The following is an 18,082-nucleotide window of genomic DNA, read 5'->3' as shown; positions in this document are numbered from 1 at the left end:
TGCCAAGGATGTCATGGGACTTCTATGTTTAGAAACTGTTTTCAGTAGGAATAGTTTAGAGTAGGATAAATAAACATTTTAGGAACAGATGTCCAAAGAACAAGCAAAAGTCTTAATTTTTCTATCCATTGAAATTCCACCAGAAGAAAAAAATGTTGGACTGAATGGTAAGAAAAATGATGGCATTCACACAATAGAAATTCAAAGTATTTATGATTAGAATTAGTAAGAACTACATACTCTGATTTTAAATATTAATAGCTTGAAGAGTGAATAAAAATTCAAATCCAAAACAAGAATTCTATAGATCTCTTATGAAAGAAAGTATACTTTGGGGAGGGCAGGTTGGGTACACAAAGGTAGATAAATTAATGACGATATGCTAGGTTCCAGACAAGAAGTCTTAATTAAGATGTCAGTTTTTTCTTAATTACTTTATGAAGATATGCATAAGCCTGGAAGTATAAGTGAAAAACAGTAGCTGAGAAAATACTGAAAACGGTGAGTGAACAGCAGTATTTGTGCCAACAGATAATAAAGCCTATGGTAAAGGTACAGTAAGTAAAAGGAGGGCCTGATAACAAAAGCAGATTTTAAAAATTTGATGATGCTTATGTTTTATTATCTCACCATGATCTTTCTACATTTGTTATTATGAGACTGTAGTTTCACTGTGTCATTAATTTGGTAAATTTGTGATCAAGAAAGGGACCGCAGCCTATCACTCCTCAAAAAGTCAGGTATCCAGGTATGAGATTTAAAGGAACAGTCCAGTGCAAATAGGCCTAAGAGGTATTCGCAGCCTACGTTCTAGGCCTAATTCACCTCCAGTCCTTTTCCTCTTTAAAAGAATCTCTTCACAGGGCACCTGGTGGCTCAGTTGGTTGAGCATCAGACTTTTGGGCTCAGTTCAGGTCATAATCTCAGGGTCAGGGATTGAGCCCTGTGTGGGACTCTGTGCTCAGCAGGGAGTCTGCTTGAGATTCTCCCCTCCCCCACTCCCTGCTTGCCCACGCTCATAAATAAATAAATAAATAAATAAATAAATATCAGTCTTTTAAAAGAAATTTCTTCTCTCAGCTTCCCCTCTATGTATATAACCAGGCAGGGCAAAGCATGCAAAACCAGAATCTTTTTGTTGTTGTTGTTTTGTTTTGTTTAGGATTTATTTATTTCGCTCTGTTTACTTATTTATCACTCCAAATAAACTCCAGTTGGATGACAGATTTAAATGGGAGGAGTAAAACTAAGTAAATAAAAAGGAGTTAAAAGAAAATATAGGCAAATATCTATCAAAGTGGGAAAGCTTTTTCTTTATAGCCCACTTTATGTAAATGAACTTGAAGATGGAACCAACATATTTGATTTGAGAAGTAGTTGTTCTAAGCGAATAGAATGTTAACAATTTAGACCTTTAAAGAATTAAAAAAAAAAAAAGGTTGCATCAAAATCTGGTGATTTTCGAGAAGGTAAAGCCACTGATCTTAGGTCCTCATAGAAATTGAGGACCTGACTTCTGTATTTCATGCCCATGTGGCAAGCGACTTAATTAGAAGTCAGCTTCCTCATCCTGATTGGACAGTCATTTGAAGAGGTATATTCTGGATCTAGTCCCTGCTAGGAATTTTACCAGCTTGGTGTTAAACCCGTGGTGGCTTGAAATCAGCCATGATGACTACATTTACACAATGGAAATGGGCAAATGCTATAAATCAGAACCTTTTTTTAAAGAGACATTTACCAGCATATCACTTGAAATAGGAGTAAGTTTGTTAGAACCACAGAGAACAAACTGATCGTTACCAGAGGGGAGCTGGGCGGGGGAAGATCAATGTGATGGAGATCAAGGAGGGCGCCTGTGGTGATGAGCACTGAGTAACGTGGAGCACTGTTCAGTCACTGAATTGTACACCTGAAACGAAGATAACACTGTATGTTAACTATACTGGAATTAAAATAAAAAATATTAAAAAAGGTTTATTAGGGTAACATGTGATAATGTGCAAAATACCTTGATAACATATTAATAACGTTTCATTTCTGTCAGAAATAAAATGTCTGGTGTGAGTTTCCTGCATTTCTTTCTTCCTTTCTTTCTTTTTTTTTTTTTTTAAGATTTTGTTTATTTATTTGACAGACAGAGATCACAAGTAGGCAGAGAGGCAGGCAGAGAGAGAGGAGGAAGCAGGCTCCCAGCTGAGCAGAGAGCCCAATTCGAGGCTCCATCCCAGGACCCTGAGATCATGACCTGAATCGAAGGCAGAGGCTTTAACCCACTGAGCCACCCAGGTGCCCCAGTTTCTTGCATTTCTGAAGAAATTTTGAGATTACAGCAAACTGTGTATGTGTACTGAAGTCATCAAATGATGCTTTCATATTATACCTCTCAACACCCACAGCATACCTATTATTTATCTTTATTTCCTCTTCTGATACAGTTGCTTCCAAATGTGCCCTTTTTCTCTGGATAGTTTGTTGAGAGCTTACAACAACCTAATTGGCCTCACCACCAAAAGTTGAAATTCGCTATTATTCCCTGATACTGATTTTGCTAACTTTGTTTCTCCTTTTAGTCTACCATGTAACCTGATTTGTGTTTTTGACATTTTTATTTTTAATTGACTTATAATCTGTTTCCTTTCTCTCAGCTTGATCCAAGTACATTATTGTTTTAAGCTTTAGCTTGAGCTGTTGTTTATTTTGACTCTTCCCAGGCGTCTTTGGTTCTGGCTGACAGGGATAGAATGGGCTTTTCTTTTGGAGTTTTTTGTTTTTTGTTTTTTTAAGATTTTATTTATTTATCTGAGAGAGAGAGAGAGAGCGCGCGCGCACGCACAAGTGGGGAGGACCAAGAGAAGCAGGCTCTCTGCTGAGCTGGGAGCCCCATGCGGGACTCATTCCCAGGACCCTGAGATCGTGACCCGAGCCGAAGGCAGATCTTTAACTGACTGAGCCACCCAGGTGCCCCTTCTTTTTGAGTTAAAAAAAACAAAAACAAAAACAAAAAACAGACTTTGTTTTTTAGCGCAGTTTAAAATTTACAGAAAATTTGAGCAGAAAGTACAAGCAGCTCCCATGTACCCCCTTATCCTGCCCCCATTTCTCCTATTATTAACATTTTATATTAATGTGATATAGTTGTTATCATTTATGAACCTACTTGACACATCATAATCATAGTTTACAAAGTCTATAGTTTACATTAAGGTTCACTCTTTGTGTTGTCTATTCTATGGGTTTTGACAAATATAATGATATGTTCCCATCATTACAGTATCATACAGAATAGTTTCGGAGTCCTCAGAATCACCTGTGACCCCGTATTCATCCATCTCTCCCTCCAACCGCTGGCAATCATGCTGCTTTTTACTGCCGTCGAACTTTTGCTTTTCTCTTAATGGCATACGGCGGGAATCATGTAGTTTTTCGGATTGGCTACTCTCGCTCAATAATACACATGTAGGTTTCCTCTAAGTCTTTTCTTGGCTTAATCATTCATTTTGTTTTAGCATGGAACAATATTCCATTATCTGGATGTGCCAACGTTTATTTTTCCATTCACCTACCAAAGGACATCTTGGGTGCTTCCAGGTTTTGGCAGTTATGAATAAAGCTGCTATAATTATCATCCATATTAAGGTTTTTATGTGGACATATTTTTAAGTCCTTTGGGTAAATACGAAGGAGCGTGGCTGCGGGGGTCATATGGTAAAAGGATGCCTAGTTTTGTAGGAAACATCTAAACCATCTTCCAGAGTGCCCGCACCATTTTATATTTGCACAAGTGATGAATGACAGTTCTTGTTGCTCCATACCGGCCACCGACATTTCATGTTTTCAGTGTTCTGGATTTTTGGCCGTTCCAGTAGGTGTGTGGTGGTCGTATGTCATTGTCCTTTTAATTTGCAGTTCCCTGAAGACCTGATGTGGAGCACCATTTCATATACTTAATTGTCATCTCTGTGCCTTCACTGTTGAGGGATCTGTTCAGATATTTGCCCCCCCCCTTTTTTTAAAATTGGGTTATTTACTTGTTGACTTTATATATTTTTGGATAGCGGTCCTTTATCAGTTATATATTCTTCAAAGATTTTTTTTCCCAATTTGTGCCTTGTCTTTTCATTCTTTCTTTTTAAAAAATATTATTTATTTATTTGAGAGAGACAGATAGAGGGAGAATGAGAGAGAGCACAAGAGCAGAGGGAGAGGGAGAAACAGACTCCCTGCTGAGCAGGGAGCCTGATGTGGGGCTTGATCCCAGGACCCTGAGATCATGACCCGAGGTGAAGCCGGACACTTTAACTGACTGAGTCACCCAGGCGCCCCCTCTTTTCATTCTCTTTACAGTGTCATTTGTAGAACTGAAGTTACTAATTTTACTAAAGCTCAACTTATCGATTTTTCTTTCAAAGGCTTCCATTTGGGTGTTATATCTAAAAAGTCACTGCCAAACCCAAAAATACCTAGCTTTTCGTCTGCCTTATATTCTGGGAATTTTGTAGCTTTTTATTTTACATTTAAATCTGTGATCCATTTAGAGTAAATTTTGGTGAAAGTTGTCTGCTCTGTGTCTGGGTTGATGATTTCTCTTCCGCCTCTGCCTGTGGATGTCCAGTTATTCCAGCATCATCTGTGGAAAAGTCTTCTTTTCCCATTGATTGCCTTGCCTTTGTCAGAGAGCAGTTGACTCTGTGTGGATCTATGCCTGGACTCTCTGTTCTCTTCCACCAATCTATTTGTTTTTTCACCAATACTACACTGTCTCTTTACTGGAACTTTGGGTTTTTTTTTTTTTTAATAATTTTATTTATTTGTCAGATAGAGAAAGAGCACAAGCAGGGGGAGCAGCAGGCAGAGGGAGAAGCAGGCTCTCCGCTGAGCAAGGAGCATGATGCAGGGCTCTATCCCAGGGCCCTGGGATCATGACCCAAGCTAAAGGCAGACGCTTAACCCACTGAACCACCCAGGTGCCCCTTTCCTGGGACTTTAAAGTGAGCCTTGAAATTGGGTAGTGTAGGTCCTCCAGTTTTTTTCTTATCTTTCAGTGTTGTGTGGGCTGTTCTGGGTCATTTGCTTCTCCATATAAACTTTAGAATCAGCTTGTTGATATCCACAATAGAACTTTCTGGGATATAGGCTTCCTTTTTCAAACTAAGAATTTTGGTTTTGCTTTTTTAATTCAGAAACATTTTTTACATTTGTTCTTGTTCCAAGGCCATTTACCTCATACTTTTTTTTTCTTGGGTGGTCATCAAAATTTTTATTGTTAGCTTGTGTAAGTAGTAATAATAATAATTTTTCAAAAAAAGATTTTTTTATTTGAGAGAGAGGAAGTTGGGGGAGGGGCAGAGGGAGAGAATCAAGGTGAGGCTTGATCTCATAACCCATGAGATCATGATCTGAGCCAAAAGCAAGATTCACTCCCTTAACAGACAGAGCCACCCAGGTGCCCCACCGTGAAAGTAATAATTATGATAGTAAGCAATTGTATGGAACTTTGTTATTCTTCTGCATTTTTATACATAAACATATGTGTGTGATATGCCCATACATATAGAAAATTGTGATGATAAAGTAGGAATTTTTACCCCTAAAGACCTGTTCTCAGAGGTAGGCCAACTGTAGGCATTTTTCACAGACTCCGCTGGGATCTTTTTGAACCACAGCTACCTGCCCCCACCCATTCCTATCTGAGATATCCCAATTGTTGAGAATGGCTCTGTATTTTGAGAGATGTTACTGTTTAGAATGCTGTGTGTAGGAACATAGTGGAAGCAAAAAAAAAAAAAAAAAGCTGAGAATCGTTGCTATAAAGTAATAAAATGGACACCTGGGTGGCTCAGTTGGTTAAGTGTCTGCCTTTGGTTCATGTCGTGATCCCAGGGTTCTAGGATCAAGTCGCACATTGGGCTCCTTGCTTAGTGGGGAGCCTGCTTCTCCCTCTGTCCACCCTTCCCCCTGCTTATGTTCTCTCTGACAAATAAATAGATAAAATCTTAAAGAAAAAAAAAGTAGTAAGACCAAACACATCTCATTTTAGGAGTTACGTCTTCTCATTTGTCTGCTCTCTTTGACTAAATTTAAATTTATCAGGGTCTAGATGTCTTAAGAGCATGAAAAAGATAATTATTTTAGTAAATATGCGAGGTACAGTGCTATATAAATAAGCTGTCCAAAAATACCATATTTATTTTTTATTTGCACTTTATCTAAAAAGAATACACATGCGAGCCTATATTCCCATGTTTTAGTTATTCAGGTCTTGCATTATTTTTGTCAGCAGTTAGAGTTTAGTGAATTGTAGTCCAAGGATGCTTGATATGACATTGGGCTCCTAAAATTTGTAATTTAATACCTGAACTGCGTTCTTAAGAATTATGCTCTAGGAGCGCCTGGGTGACTCAGTCGGTTGGGTGTCTGCCTTCGGCTTGGGTCGTGATTCCAGGGTCCTGGGATTAAGCCCTGCATTGGGCTCCCTGCTCGGAGGAGAGCCTGCTTCTCTCTCTCTCCCCCTCTGTCTGCTACTCTGCTTACTTATGTTCTGTATCTCTCTGTCAAAAAATGAATAAAATGTTAAAAAAAAAAAAAAAGAATTATGCTCTAACAGGTATGTCTTCGTTTTCTCATAAGCTTACATAAAGTTTTCAAAATTTTATGATAACATATAGGGAAGTCTTACTGTTTTACATTATAAAACATTTAACTCAAACAGATGATGTCAGGTTAATCTAGTTATGTGGAAACTAGTCTTTTCACCTTGTGTAGAGAGACCACCCTTGTTCTTTAACTATTAGCTGAATATAAGAAATAGTCACACAGCTTTACCAAAGCTGAACATTACAGTGAAATACAAAACTGGGAGTTTTCAGTTTGGGGGCGAGGGTTTTTTCTAACCGACTTCATTAAAGCTCTGTGGATGGGGGTAAATTGATTAGCTCTGTGTTTGTTCTATGTTGCAGATAGTCTTCTTGCCTTTTAATTTTTTATTGTTAAAGATTTTTTTTTATTTATTTATTTGACACAGAGAGAGAGATCACAAGTAGGCAGAGAGGCAGGTGGGGATGGGGTGGAAGCAGGCTCCCCACTGAACAGAGAGCCAGATGTGGGGCTCGATCCCAGGACCCTGAGATCGTGACCTGAGCTGAAGGTAGAGGCTTTAACCCACTGAGCCACCCAGGCGTCCCTTATTTTGGTTTTATGTACTTACTCTCTTATGACCTTTTCACACCTAACTCCATACATTGAATATTTTTCCGTGCCATTCAGTATTTTTTAACGATGTCATTTCAGCCATCTACAGAGCATTCTGTTTATTAGATTATAAAGATAATTTACTTTGCCAGTCCTTAACATCAACGTTAGATTGTTTTACGGCCAGAAATCTCATTAAGTATGTATGTTCTGTATTACTTTTTGGTATTAATGGAGTCAACAAGCATTCATGAAATACTAAGAAATACAATTGAAATAAATAAATTTGATTTAAAAACATTCGTTTTTCATAAAAATTGGATTTTCTCAAGCTTGAGATATTTTTATTTTAGAAGGTAGTGCAGATATTTGGAAGAGAAATCTTTAGAAGATAAGTGCAGGTTCTGAAACTTTTGGCTTTATTGGCAAATTTCTTTTTTTTTTTTTTTCAAATATTTTATTTATTTATTTGACAGAGGGAGATCACAAGTAGGCAGAGAGGCAGGCAGAGAGAGCGAGAGGGAAGCAGGTCCCCTGCTGAGCAGAAGAACCAGATCCGAGCTTAATCCCAGGACCCTGAGATCATGACCTGAGCCAGAGGCAGAGGCTTTAACCCACTGAGCCACCCAGGCACCCAGCAAATTTCTTAAAATATGCTATTTTGATGCCTAGAAATATTTGTTTATGCTTAATTTATACTTTCTAGGAAGTGTAAGACGGTAAAGGCAAATTATTTGAGAGGTCATTTTAGCTAGTTTTTTTCTTTTTTGGAGAAACTGTTAAAAAAAAAACGTCATTTAAAAAAGGTTATACCTCAAGGCACCTGAATGGCTTAGTGGGTTAAGCCTCTGCCCTTGGCTGAGGTCATGATCTCAGGGTCCTGGAATCAAGCCCTGCATCAGGCTCTCTGCTCAGCAGGGAGCCTGCTCCCCGCCCCGCCTCCCCGCCTGCCTCTCTGCCTACTTGTGATCTCTCTCTCTCTGTCAAATAAATAAATAAAATCTAAAAAAAAAAAATAATAAAAAGGCTATACCTCATTAAAGTCTAGAATTTAAATACCAGATCTATTACAAAGCTTCTTTGGGTACATTTATTGTAAAGTTAAAGCCAAAGACACTTTGTAACTGCTATGATCTTATGAATCTTATTTCAAGGTTTACAAATCTTCATTAAAAGAAAAGATATATTTTGTTAACTCTGACCTTAAGTCAAAGTCTCGAAAATGTTTTATCCTCGTTTTTATGTCTAAAATATAAATTAACCTTCTGGAAACTGTCTGAGTAGTTTTTGTTGTCATTGTTGTTTACTATTTTATGATTTCCTATGGTTATCCAACATAATATGGGTATAAAATATAGAGTTTGCTTAATGATCCAAAATAATTTCTTTTAAGATCTCTATTTTTCACAGTAATAGTTGTGAACAGATTCTCTCTTTTATAATACACAATGTTGGATTATGGAACAGAGTAAACAAACAGGTCATTGTTTTAAAATAAATAGTGTGTACTGTGTTCAAAGGACTGTGAATTTTTGTTTTGAATTGTGCTTATTATATAATTTTAGTACTAGAATACAATACATCATATATTTTGATTTGGAAGTGTTGCAAAGATGTTTAGTTTTAGATGCAATATTCACAATTTGTAATATTCTTTAGATTATTTTTCAATATATAAGCATCATGCATGACTAATTTTTAATTTTGGTTTTGGAGGGAAAATACTCTTGTTTTGTGGAAAAATAAATAAATAAAGATTATGACTAGGACATGAAGGGAGGCCAAATATTTGAAAATTCTTTCAACAATTTTTTTTTCTTAATTTGCAGTTATTTTTTCTGAAGTAAAATATTTGTATTTTGCATTACTTTCTAGAATTTTCTTTTGGCGTTATCATGCGTCACCTTTATTTATTTTGGCACACTATGGCATAGTAGGGCTGGGTTTGTTTGCTTTTTGACAGAACAGATTATTGGTTTGGAGAGTATATATTTAGAATAAATTTGCCCCATAGTTATGTACACACATACAGAAATTCAGCATGTTTCATGTTTTCATGGAGGGGTTCGCTTTGGGGACACCTTATGCAAGGGCATTACCTGGAGATCAGGTTGGGGTAGAGAAGTACAAATTTGCAGGTTTTCAGTGAATATCTAGGCCACAGTGACGTGAGCTAAGTTTGGGAAGGGAACGGTCTGTGTTACACAGCCGACTGAAAGGCCGAGGTGACTGGATAAAGTGAAGATAGGAGGCCCAGCAGTCAAGAGGACAAAACCTGTGACAATAAAGAGACTGTAGCAGTTGACGTGTGCTCTTTTTGTACCCCAGCTGGGGCAGGCGCTGGGACGTCCCTAGATGAGGACATGGCACCACTGTCCTTTGAAAGATTGCAATAAAAATCCTACAAGTCAGGGTGCCTGGGTGGCTCAGTGGGTTAAAGCCTCTGCCTTCGGCTCAGGTCATGATCCCAGGGTCCGGGGATCGAGCCCCACATCAGGCTCTCTGCTCAGCAGGGAGCCTGCTTCCCCTCTCTCTCTGCCTGCCTCTCTGCCTACTTGTGATCTCTGTCAAATAAATAAATAAAATCTTTAAAAAAAAAATCCTACAAGTCATTGCCAGTTCCTTTCCCTCACCTTGATGCCAGATTCACTAACACATAACAAATGTCAAGTCCTTTCCTCCTCTCCTGTGCATTCCATCCTCTTACCCTGAGCTAGTATTGTCCTACCTGAGCCTGTGTAGTAGCATCCCTGAGTATCCATGCTGCCGTCTAGTCCATTCTCTGGAGGAGCTGGAGAGATCTTTGAAGAGAAGCAAGATCCTATCCCTCTTCAAGTTAATACTTTCCACTGAATTTTAATTTCACTTAGAATAAAATCTGATTTCCCTACAAAGTTCTAAATCCCTGACTCATGATTTTGACCTCGTCTGAAATTGCCCGTCACCCCAGCTTCTTCCCTTAAGCTCCAGCCACACTGGTCTCCTTTCTGTTTATCAAATATGCGCACTCAGTTTAGCGCTTTCTGTTCCTGGTGCTTTGCCTTGCTGCCTCTTTTTTGCTATCCAGATGAGTTTAAATGTAGCTTCTTCAGTGAGGCCTTTTCCTAATCATGCTTTCCCAAATAGTATCTTTCAGTGCCCTAACCAATCGTGTTTCCCTTATTCCCATCTGTTTTATTCCCTTCATTACACATCACTTCGTTTAGAATTGATAAATTAGTATGTATTTATTATATACCCAGTATATGCTAAGCATTGTTCTAGGCACTTGGGATTTATTGAGTGAACAAAAAAGACAAAAGAGAATCCCTGTTTTTAGGAATTTCACATTAGTAGGGTCAAAAGAAGAAGAGTACATAAAAAACAACACATAACTAAATTACAGTTGGGCAGTTTGTAAGAATGTAGCAAGTATAGTAAAGAAAAATAGAGTATGATCATACAGATTGGGAGACCTGGACAGGGTTTAGGGACAGGAAGCATATTAAATAGGGTGGTCACGGTGGGTCTCATCCTTGTGTTGATCATTAGAGTTCTTTTGTTTCTTCTATTTTTAGCTTCAGCACCAGTCAGCAAAGTGAATAAGTACTGTGCTTCCTCCAACTTTCATTCCACTTTGGGAAAAAAGAATATCATCATGTCAAGCATTACGATTGACCCAGATATCAAGCCTGGTGAATATGTCATCAAGAGCCTCTTCGCAGAATTTGCTGTTCAGGCTGAAAAGAAAATTGAAGTTGTAATGGCTGAACCCTTGGTGAGTAGAGCTGACCTATAAATCTGAAATATTTTCTTAACTTTTGCACGAACCATTATAATACAAAGTTTCCAAAGGAAATAATGTGCTTGAAAAAGAATTAAAAGAAGCGAATCTGAAAAGACTGCATACTGTAGAGTCCCAACTCTGTGACATTCTTAAAAAGGCCAAACTATGAAGATGGTAAAATGAGCACTGGGGAGAGGAGCTGGGGGTGGAGCGATGAAGAGGCAGAAGGAGGAGGATTTTTAGGGCAGCGAAAATAGTCTGTGTGATACTGCAGTGGAGGACACACGTCATCATACGTTTGCCCGTACCCACGGAACATACAACGCCAACAGTGGACTGTAATGCCAGTTACAGAACTTGTATGATTAGGAAGTTGTCATTGTAGTTTCATCTGTAATAACAAATGTACCACCCTGGTGGGGAGGCTAGGCCAGTGTGGGATAGGATATGTGGGAAATCTGTACCTTGCGCTCAGTTTTGCTGTGAACCTAAAACTGCTCTAAAAAAATAAAGTCTAAAAATTAAGAGATAGATTAGTAAAGTGACGATCTAGAAAGCTGTGATGACTTCAGACTGCGCCTTGTTAAGTCACCGCAGGTCACTAGAGAACAAAAATGGATTTTACCAACAGGAATTGTTGAGACCAGATAAAACATAAGAGAAAATAAAGGAAAATCTAGAATATTCTGCAAGTTGATGATATGGCAGTCGCCAAACTTATAATAAAACTGTAAACTTATTTTTAGACGTAGAGTGCATGCATGAGGCAAACTTAAGCGTTCTGAGAAGCTCCATATGATTAGAGCTTATGGTAAAGGGGAAGGAAGAGAAAGAATGAAAACAAACATTTGAGTCAGATTCTGAGGGGCTGTGAAGGCTATTGTGATAGATAATACAGTGCTTAGACACTCATAGGGAGGGGAGATTAAAAGCAGAGGGTAGAGGGGCCCCTGGCTGGCTCAGTGGGTACAGCATATGACTCTTAATCTCTGGGTAGTGAGTTTGAGCCCCATGTTGGGTGTTGAGATTACTTAAAAAATACAGTCTTTAAAGGCAGAGACTACTGTTTAGCTGTTGTATATAATACAGGCTGGAATGAACAGAGTCTTCAATTAGGGCATTAACAGTGGAGTGGGTGAGGAAGAGAGTAGGATAACAGAATTAGTAGAACTCAACAAACAGGAGTAGGTGTTTCGAGGGAAAGTGAAGGTTAAGAGTTCTTTGACATGTTAGAAGAGATGATATTAGATTAAAGAACACGAGAATGTTACTGGGGTAGGAAAGGAGAATAAGATAATTTTTCTTGTGTGAATGGTAAGCTTGAGATACTGGTAATGTAAAACACGTGGAATTACTTTATTGGTAGCTGGGAATTCTTTGTCAGTGACCAGAAATGATGACCGGAAATAGAGATTTTGGCATCATCTATGAGAGAGAGTAGTAAAGCCAAGAGAGCAGATGATGATCAAGAGAGAGTGTAGAATGGCATTATTATTGTCAAATGATATGGAGGGGAAGAGTACAATGAACACTGAGAGAAGTTACTGGACTTGGGAATTAAACAGCCTGAGAAGAGTTTTAGGAGGGTGATACAACTTTAGGAAATACCTTTTGGAATTTAAAGGGGTTGAATCTGTGACGTATCAAAACCACAGGGTCAGTTAAAATTAGGATGGTCACAATGAAGGTGGAGGTGGGGTATGACACCGCTGGAATTTACTTACTCCTTACGCAACTGGGTTAGGGATAGGTTTTCACCAGCGATCTGAGACCCCAGGGGTTTGCTCCTTGCCTGAAGCTCAAAGCCACGGAATGGCAGAATGAGAAGTTAGGCGCAGTAATGGCTTCAGAGCCTGTATACTTACTCACTTTGCTGTACTCCCTGCCTAGGAAGGAAGTGGGGAAAGGAACAGGAGAGAACAGGGATAATCTAAGAAGGGTGGGAAGGTGAAGGAGGGAATATTCTGCTTTCTTAAGTCCTACTTCACTAAGAAAAGTAACATGGCTAAGATTGCAAAGGGATGTGAATGGGTCTGCGCATGCCTGCGAGCGAGTTTCTTGCTGTCTTTAAGTAGAGAAGAAACTACTGTGAAGAAAGCAACTCCGCAAAAAGTGTTTGGGGTCCGGTAAATAATAATATAGAAGAGAGCATTAGCCACAATGTATGTTTTAAAACGGCAGCTCACTGTATTCCATTTAAATCATTCCACAGTTGCTTTCTGTGTAGCACATTAATGATTTTGTTTTGATCGGTGCGTATACATTTACAGCAGGTATATAAAGTTCCCCCTTAGAAACAGGGTTTATAAGGACTCGTAGATATGAATTAATGGTTATGAGGTTTGATTATTGATGTGCTTAATCTATAAAGTGTTATTTTCTTCATCGGTGGTCTGTGAATTACTCTGTAGTATGCTACAGTAGCTTGTTTAACTGACATACAGTAAGAAAGGGAGCCACTTTAAAAAAAATGAAACATTAAAAAAGTTTTTGGAATATAGTCACTTGTTGATAATACTGTATTATAAACTTGAAATTTGCAGAGAGTAGACCTTAAATGTTCTCACCCCCCCCAAAAGGTAAATATGTAAAGTGATTGACATGTTAATTAACTCAATGTGTACATATACCAAATCATCATACTGTACACTTCAAACACATTATAGTTACATTTGTCAGTTCTATCTCAGTAAACCTGAAAAAAAGAAAAATGTTTAAGAAAAATTTCAAGTTATATATAAAAGTATAGCTTATAGTGTGATGAACCCTCTAAAACCCATTGCCTGGCTTCAACAGCTTTTTTTCTTTCCTTGTTTTTTAGGATTTTTTTTGTTTTTTTTTTTTTAGATTTTATTTATTTATTTATTTTAGAGTTTATTTATTTATTTGGCAGAGAGGCAGGCAGAGAGTGAGAGGGAAGCAGGCTCTCCACTGAGCAGAGAGCCCGATATGGGGCTCGATCCCAGGACCCTGAGATCATGACCTGAGCTGGAGGCAGATGCTTACCCCACTGAGCCACCCAGGTGCCCCCTACTTATTTATTTTTAAAAATTTTATTTCTTTATATAAATAAAAGAGAGCGAGCGAGCACAAGCGGTGGGAGGGACAGAGGGAGAGGGAGAAGCAGACCCCTGCTGAGCAGGGAGCACCTTAAGGGGCTCAATTCCAGGACCTCAAGATCATGGCCTGAGCTGAAGGAAGATGCTTAACTGATTGAGCCATCCAGGTGCCCCTAAGGATTTTGTTTTTTAAGTCATCTCTTTTCCCAACATGGGGCTCAAACTCACAACCCTGATATCAAGAGTTATACCTTCCACCGACTGAGCCAGCCAGGCGCCCCCAGCTTCAGCAACTTTCAACTTGCACAGCACTTTTAAAAAACATGTCACCTATTTTATAAAATACTTATTTATTTATTATTTTGTAAAATATTTAATAAATAGCAACATGTGGTATGGTCCTGTCAGCTCTCAAATATTATATATTAAAGGAAGTTTAATTTTGACATATAAAGTTCTTGAGAGTAAGTGTTACAAGAAAATGGGTGAAATTACCTAATTTGAGTTTATAAAATGGTGATTTTATATCTTCCTCCTTTCTTTTTCTTCCAATGCCGTGGTCACTATCCTAGCTCAGGGTCAGCTTCGCTCATAGTAGGTCATTGCAATAACCAGAAAGTAAGTGGTTTGTCACCTTTCCATTTGTCTTGCTCTCACCAGACTTTGCTTCATCTAAAACAAATATTATTACCTTTTTCTTTTAAAAATCTTGCTGACTTTTTGTTGCCGGGGGATGAATTCAAGTTCTTGGTGGGTCGTTCTGGCCTCTTCACAGTCTTATTGCAATTTGTATCATGTCTCATGACTCTCTTACCCTCATGTCTCCTATGACCCTTAACGTGTCCTCTACATATTCTTTTGTCCTGGTGTGTTCTTCCTTTTCTCTTGATCCAAAATACTCTTAACTCTTCTCTATTTTAAGCCTCTACTCATCCTTCCAGACTTCCCACATGTTCCCTCTCTCGTAGTGATTCTCTTCAACCTGTAGGAATCTTTGTTTTATCATCAAAATTTTTCATACTCCTAGATTCTGACATTGTCCTGTTAACTGCTTACATGTTTATCTCCTCTGATGTGAGCTGCTTGATACCAGGACCCAGGTCTCCTTTGCCTTTTTATAGTCCTGCCTGTGGTGGTAGATGCCTAGTAGAAGGTGAGGGGTAAAAAGTTGTATTTTAACTTGACGTTAGCCTTACAGAACATCACTGTGTCGTGTAGCCTTTGTTCTCTAAAGAAATATAATATCCTCATTCTAGCCATAGCTTTTAATAGTTCTTTTATAACAGTCTGAGGCTGACTATATTTTATTCTGTAATTTAGTAGCTAATTAAAGAGACATCTGCTATGTAGTCGGAGATTATAAAATTTGGTGAACAGTGGTGAGGTTTCCATCAGAAAATTGATGTTTTTACCCCATCATTGTACTTAGAAGAAACACTCCTTGCTTACTCTTCCTGACATACCAGGAAACCCCCAGTGTAATGGACTATAGCAACCAAGGACAAAGTCTGTTAAGCATCCGACTCATGGTTTCGGCTCAGGTCATGATCTCAGGGTCCTGGGAACGAGCCCCACATTGGGCTCTGGGCACAGGGTGGAGTCTGCTTTGTCCCTCTCCTGCTGCTCCTCCCCTGCCCACCACCCCCACACCCCCCAGAATAAATTAAAAAAAAATTCTTCCCCCCAATTTTAATCTAATCTTTAAAAAAGATTAGACAATGATACATTTAATCTAATACTGTGACAGTGTTGATATTACAGCTTCAAATTTGTTTATCGTGATTTCGTTTATTGTGAAATTTTTTCAGTATTTTTATTTTAGTAAAAACAACCATCTAAGATGAGTCTCTCGAGTTCTTGAATGAAACTCTTGCAGGCTCACTTCAAAGAAACTAGCATCCATGCATTGTTACATAAAAGGATACTAACATGTCTCATCATCAGTCAGACAGTAAGTTACATAAAAACGTAGCAGCACAGATGTGAAGGGATTTTGCTAAAAGAGTTAATCTACCACTAAAATGAGAGAACTGGCCTTCTCATTCTCATATTGGAAGCCATAATAAAATTAGTGGACCTTGATTTTTAGCCACAACTTCATTTTCATTTTAGGGGGAAGATTGGGGAAGGAAGGCCATCACTGATTGAAATTGCAGCTTGCAAGCCACAATCCAGTACCTTAGGTCTCTTCCCCCCTGAAAGGAGGTGGATCAATCCTTGATTAGTGATCCAGGCACACTCTAGCTTATCTGTTAATCTTTTAGATTGCCAGTGACTAGAAAAGAAGATAAGAAAAAAGGCTTTAACCAATCACCTGCTCATTTAGACTTCATTTGGTTTAGGCCCAGCATTTTTACAGCTCCGAAATAGCCAGTATTTTTTTTTTTTTTGACAATATTAAGTACATTTATTTAATTAAAAAAATTTTTTTCTCCTCATATGATCTGTTTCTTCTAAAAGTTTTGCCTTCTCCTTACATGTATGCCTGTTGTAATTTGTTCTATTTCACAAGCACGGCATGAAACAGACTGGAAACCTGGATGGGTAGGCCTTTTTGACTGCAGTCTTCAGTGTGTAGTCATCTGAATGAATCATCAATGTCAGGTCTATTTCTGGAGTCTGTCAGGGTCCCTAGGGAAGGTTCTTCCAGTACCCCAAATGGGAGGCTTTAGCTGATGACCTAGGGGTCTCGAGGCTGAAGATAACTGGGTTTGTTGGTATTTGGCACGTAGATGTTTACTTGAGCTCCCTGTCTTCAGTGTGTTATCTCGTCTTCCACTATAGCATCCACCAGTCAGCATTTCTGTTTCACCCTGTCCTGAGAAGGACAGCTGTTCCATGGGGAAGGTGGAAGACAGAGCTGGTGAAGGGAAGGAAAGAGAGGGTCTCGGTTTTCCTTAATCCTTCAACCAGCCCTCTTGTCTTTGACTCCACCTTTACCTACACTTTCAGAGCACTGAAGTTCTCCAAATCCACAAGAATTGCAAAGCATTGACGGGATTATCTTTCCTCCACCCTGTGTGGCAAGCTCACCCACTTTCCACCTGTTGAGACTCAAATGTCATCTCCTCTATGGTCCTTCTGTCTAAAATCTCACCCTGCATTCCAGCCTCCTGTCCTGAAGTCTGTCTAAGAGAATAGACATTTTAGTTGGTTCTCTCATTAGACTTTTAGCTTCATGAAGACAGGGATTGTTTTCCATTTTGCTCGTGGTTGTGTCTCTACAGCCTAGAACTGTGCCTGGCATACAGTACACTCAGTAAATAATTCAGGTGAATGAGTGAGTGACTGTGGAGAATAGACGCCCAACTTTCCCCCTGCCTACTTAGGACTCACTCTTGTTGGCTGAAATGTCTTGGTTGGGCTTTACTATCTCTCGCATTCTCTCTACCCTTTGGTTTTAATTTTTAAGTCTTCTAAAAATTCTTTTACTGTTGTCTTGGTCAGGTTTTAGGAGAGAGTGGAGTCTCTGTGTGTGTTAAGCCTGCTCTCTTTAATTGCAAATTACTGAGGTATTTCCACATCATTGTTAATACTACCAGAATCCTTTCAGTAAATGCTCTTGCTTTCCCTGCAGGCTACATGCTGCTCTTGGTACATATGTGCTACTTAAGGAATCAAATTAGAACATAAAGATTGGGAACCTTAGAATATTCGATCTTTAGATTTTTTTTCTTTTTTACTTTTTTTTTTTAAGATTTATTTATTGATTTATTTATTTGGGCGGGGGCATAGAGAGAGGGAGAGAGAATCCCAAGCAGACTCCCCGCTGAGTGTGGAGCCCACTGAAGGGCTCTGTTGTGCAACCCCGAGGTGCATGACCTGGGCTGAACTCAAGAGTTGGAGGCGCAACCAACTGAACCACCCAGGCGCCCCTCATTGTTCGTTTTTTATATTATTATGAAATAATGACATTATAAAAAGTGGAAATAGTTCTAAATTTCATATAACAAGAGTAAGGACTCTTACTTGCATTCTGTATCAAGATAAACACTGTCCACAGTTTGTAGTCCATCATTTTCCATGTCTGTTAGCCATCTCTGTAGCATCTGCCACCTTTTTTAAA

General features: G+C 38.8%; 1 protein-coding gene across 10 annotated transcripts in view; it reads left to right on the top strand.

The window, feature by feature from the left end:
- The window catches only part of FRYL (FRY like transcription coactivator), a 259,588-nt gene that overhangs the window by 107,170 nt on the left and 134,336 nt on the right, over positions 1-18,082 (top strand). For all 10 annotated transcript variants that reach the window (XM_045079730.1, XM_045079728.1, XM_045079729.1 and 7 more), the window contains one exon: positions 10,749-10,948. In XM_045079730.1, coding sequence (XP_044935665.1) covers positions 10,829-10,948 — 120 coding nt within the window. In that variant the 5' untranslated portion in view covers positions 10,749-10,828. The remainder of the gene's footprint in view (positions 1-10,748; positions 10,949-18,082) is intronic.

The sequence above is a fragment of the Mustela putorius genome, unplaced genomic scaffold (genome assembly GCF_011764305.1).
Source record: "Mustela putorius furo isolate JIRA1106 unplaced genomic scaffold, ASM1176430v1.1 tig00000430_pilon_pilon_pilon, whole genome shotgun sequence".
NCBI lineage: Eukaryota > Metazoa > Chordata > Mammalia > Carnivora > Mustelidae > Mustela > Mustela putorius.
Note: the sequence above shows the minus strand (reverse complement) of the source record. Positions and strands in the feature narration are given on the sequence as shown.